A 2603-nucleotide genomic window follows, 5' to 3' on the forward strand; every position below is an offset into this window, starting at 1 on the left:
TGGGACTGAGATTCAAGTATCACTTCACTGGAAGCAAACAAACGAATAGGAGAGACAAACCCGAGTGGTTTTTCACTCAGATCCTTACCTGGATCAAGGATCACGCCAGGTGGACCGAGAGGAATGTTCAGCCGGTTGCTGATGCCACGGGATTTCATCATGTCAATACCAAAATCGAGTTCATGAGAGCTCTCGTCCAATTGGCTGTGGAGAAGTTGCAGTCTGAGCTCCTCGTGGTGCAGTACGATGATGCATTATTTGCTCATTTGGTGGACGAGGCTTTGGGTTTCGAGAGGGAACTCAGAGAGACTTTGAGCTACCCCCAGAGTCAGCCGGCAACTGTTTTCGTTCTCACTCAGGCCCAGATATTTGTTAAATGGATTAATATGGAGAGGAAGTACGCCATCGAGAAGATTGAAAATATTTTGGGCTCCAGTACTGCCTGGGAGAGGGTCAATCTGGAGGACAGTGATGAGATGAAGATCACTGAATCTGCTGATGCCTTTCTCACTCTGCTAACGACTATTTCTGATAGGTACAATCATTTACCTCAGCCTGGTCATCGACTGCAGTTCCTGGAGCTCCAGCTGGAGCTGATTGACGACTGGAGGGTCAGGCTGCTGCAGCTTCTTCATGATGACAGGGAAGATCCACTCGAGTCTTTAATCCCTAGAATTTTAAACTCTATTCGATATGTGGCGAGGGTTTTAATGGAGTGGGGAGTCACAGTGCACTTTCTGCAACTCCACTTCTTCAAAAAACAATGCGACGCTGCTGAATTAGCAACTGACCAGGGGACAGAGGTGTCTGAGGTATCTGGAGATGATGGGACTGTCTTCGATGAAGCGGTTGCACTTCTGGATAGATTGGAGAACAAATTGATGAGTGAAATCTGTCAGTCGGTTGTGCTGGATGTCAAAGCGAAGAGCAGACCGTACAGAACTGACAAGTGGTTCGCAATGCAGAACAAAAAGGAAGTTGTCTCGTTGTCAGTGACACCGAGTGGATGTCCGATGTTCCAGGAACTCGCTTCAGGCCTTCACAAACTCCATCAGATTCTTGCCCTCGAGCTCTTCAACACTGCCTGGAAAAATCTTGCTGGCCAACTCGATCAGTATTTATTCGAGGAGATTGTACTCGTCAATCGGTTCAACGTTGGAGGAGCTGAACAACTTCAGTTCGATGTCACCAGGAATTTATTCCCACTCTTTGGGCTGTACACTAATAAACCGGAATCGTATTTTCCGTTGTGAGTACTCTTGATATTTATTCCAACGTTTTAAAATTTTCTTATTAAATATTTTACGTGAAATAAAATTAATGGAATAACTAAATGGTTTTGCAGATATTTTTGCGAACATTTGGATAGATTCTGTTGGAACTCTATTGTTATTTAATTATTTATTTCTCAGGATGAGGGAAGCCTGTATTCTGTTGAATACACTCCTGGGCTCTGCCCTGCTGCTGATGGAGACACTGGAGAATCAGGATGAGACGAGATGTTCAGAGGCCCTGGCTGAACTTGGAGTTCATAAAATGAATCTCGAAAATGCCCTCATGGTTCTCGCGACGAGGACTGACATTTCTGACGTATCTGGCCAGTAGGCGACATTTTTTCTGTAAATATCAATCTTTTGCTAATTGTTTGTAAATAAATTGGATCTTGATTGTTAGCCTTTTGAGTCTTTCATTGATACCTGGAATAAGAATTTTAATGAGATTCTGGAAGAAGGTCTGCTGATGTAATAGATTGTTTACGATTTTGAAATCATTAAAATAATGATCTCAGCCGATCTGACCCCCAGCATTCTAACAGCTTTCACTTGGAAAATTCAGACCCTTCCTAACATATCTCCACATAAGAGTTATTCCGGAGAACCTAGTCAGGGTCATGTGGATTGAATTTTAAAATAAAAATTTTAGGCTCTGATTCTCGTATATCTATAATTCTTCTATATTTTTCAGGCGCAATTTCTTGTGTGCAATTGTATTATTATTAGGAAATTATGAAATTATTAATATCTCAGTCGTGTAGATTTTTATTGAATGATTATTATTGAGGAATAAATAAATCATGGAGTTCGTTATGATTTATTGGAACTTGAGGAATCTACCAATTTTCAGTGAGAGGCTCCGATGAATGGAATAGCTTCGAATATCCTTCAGTTTACTCGCATTACTTTCAATTCCTCTGAATGAAATAAAAACTGTCGAGTGGAAAACAACGAGAACGACCTTATGGTGATCAGTCTGCCTCCAACAACACTTCGGACAATATCTCTGAGGCTCTAGTTATTCCCAGTTTGATCTAGTCATTTCCATTCAAGGAAATGCCGTTTTTTATTTCGATATGACTCTTCCTCGCGTACATTGAGCCGCGCATTAGTTATTCAACATTGCGGAATTGTTTATAGTTTTTTAGTTATGGGTTTGTTTTCGACACCCGGGGGATACCGTCAACTGACGGCGGCAATTGTCGGTAGGTTTTATGGACTTACTGGTGTACCACACATTTTTACGTTTTTGATTTCGATCTTTAGAGTTTTATTTTCATTCGGTATAGATTGATAAATAAATAATTACTCCGTGATCCGATGATTGGT

The 2603-nt window shown here is 41.3% G+C and overlaps 2 protein-coding genes across 2 annotated transcripts in view; both read left to right on the forward strand.

The window, feature by feature from the left end:
* Positions 1–1673, forward strand: part of Rint1 (RAD50 interactor 1) — a gene marked incomplete in the record, with an annotated part of 2671 nt that extends 998 nt beyond the window's left edge. Inside the window, 2 exon segments of the mRNA XM_011301719.1 lie at positions 1–1249; positions 1413–1673. Of these exon segments, the coding sequence (XP_011300021.1) occupies positions 1–1249; positions 1413–1605 (1442 nt within the window).
* A 601-nt stretch (positions 1674–2274) lies between these two features.
* LOC105264684 (facilitated trehalose transporter Tret1) overlaps positions 2275–2603 on the forward strand; it is a gene marked incomplete in the record, with an annotated part of 3283 nt that continues 2954 nt past the window's right edge. The window contains 1 exon segment of the mRNA XM_011301720.1: positions 2275–2479. Coding sequence (XP_011300022.1) covers positions 2425–2479 — 55 coding nt within the window.

The sequence above is a fragment of the Fopius arisanus genome, unplaced genomic scaffold (assembly GCF_000806365.1).
Source record: "Fopius arisanus strain USDA-PBARC FA_bdor unplaced genomic scaffold, ASM80636v1 scaffold00024, whole genome shotgun sequence".
Lineage (NCBI taxonomy): Eukaryota > Metazoa > Arthropoda > Insecta > Hymenoptera > Braconidae > Fopius > Fopius arisanus.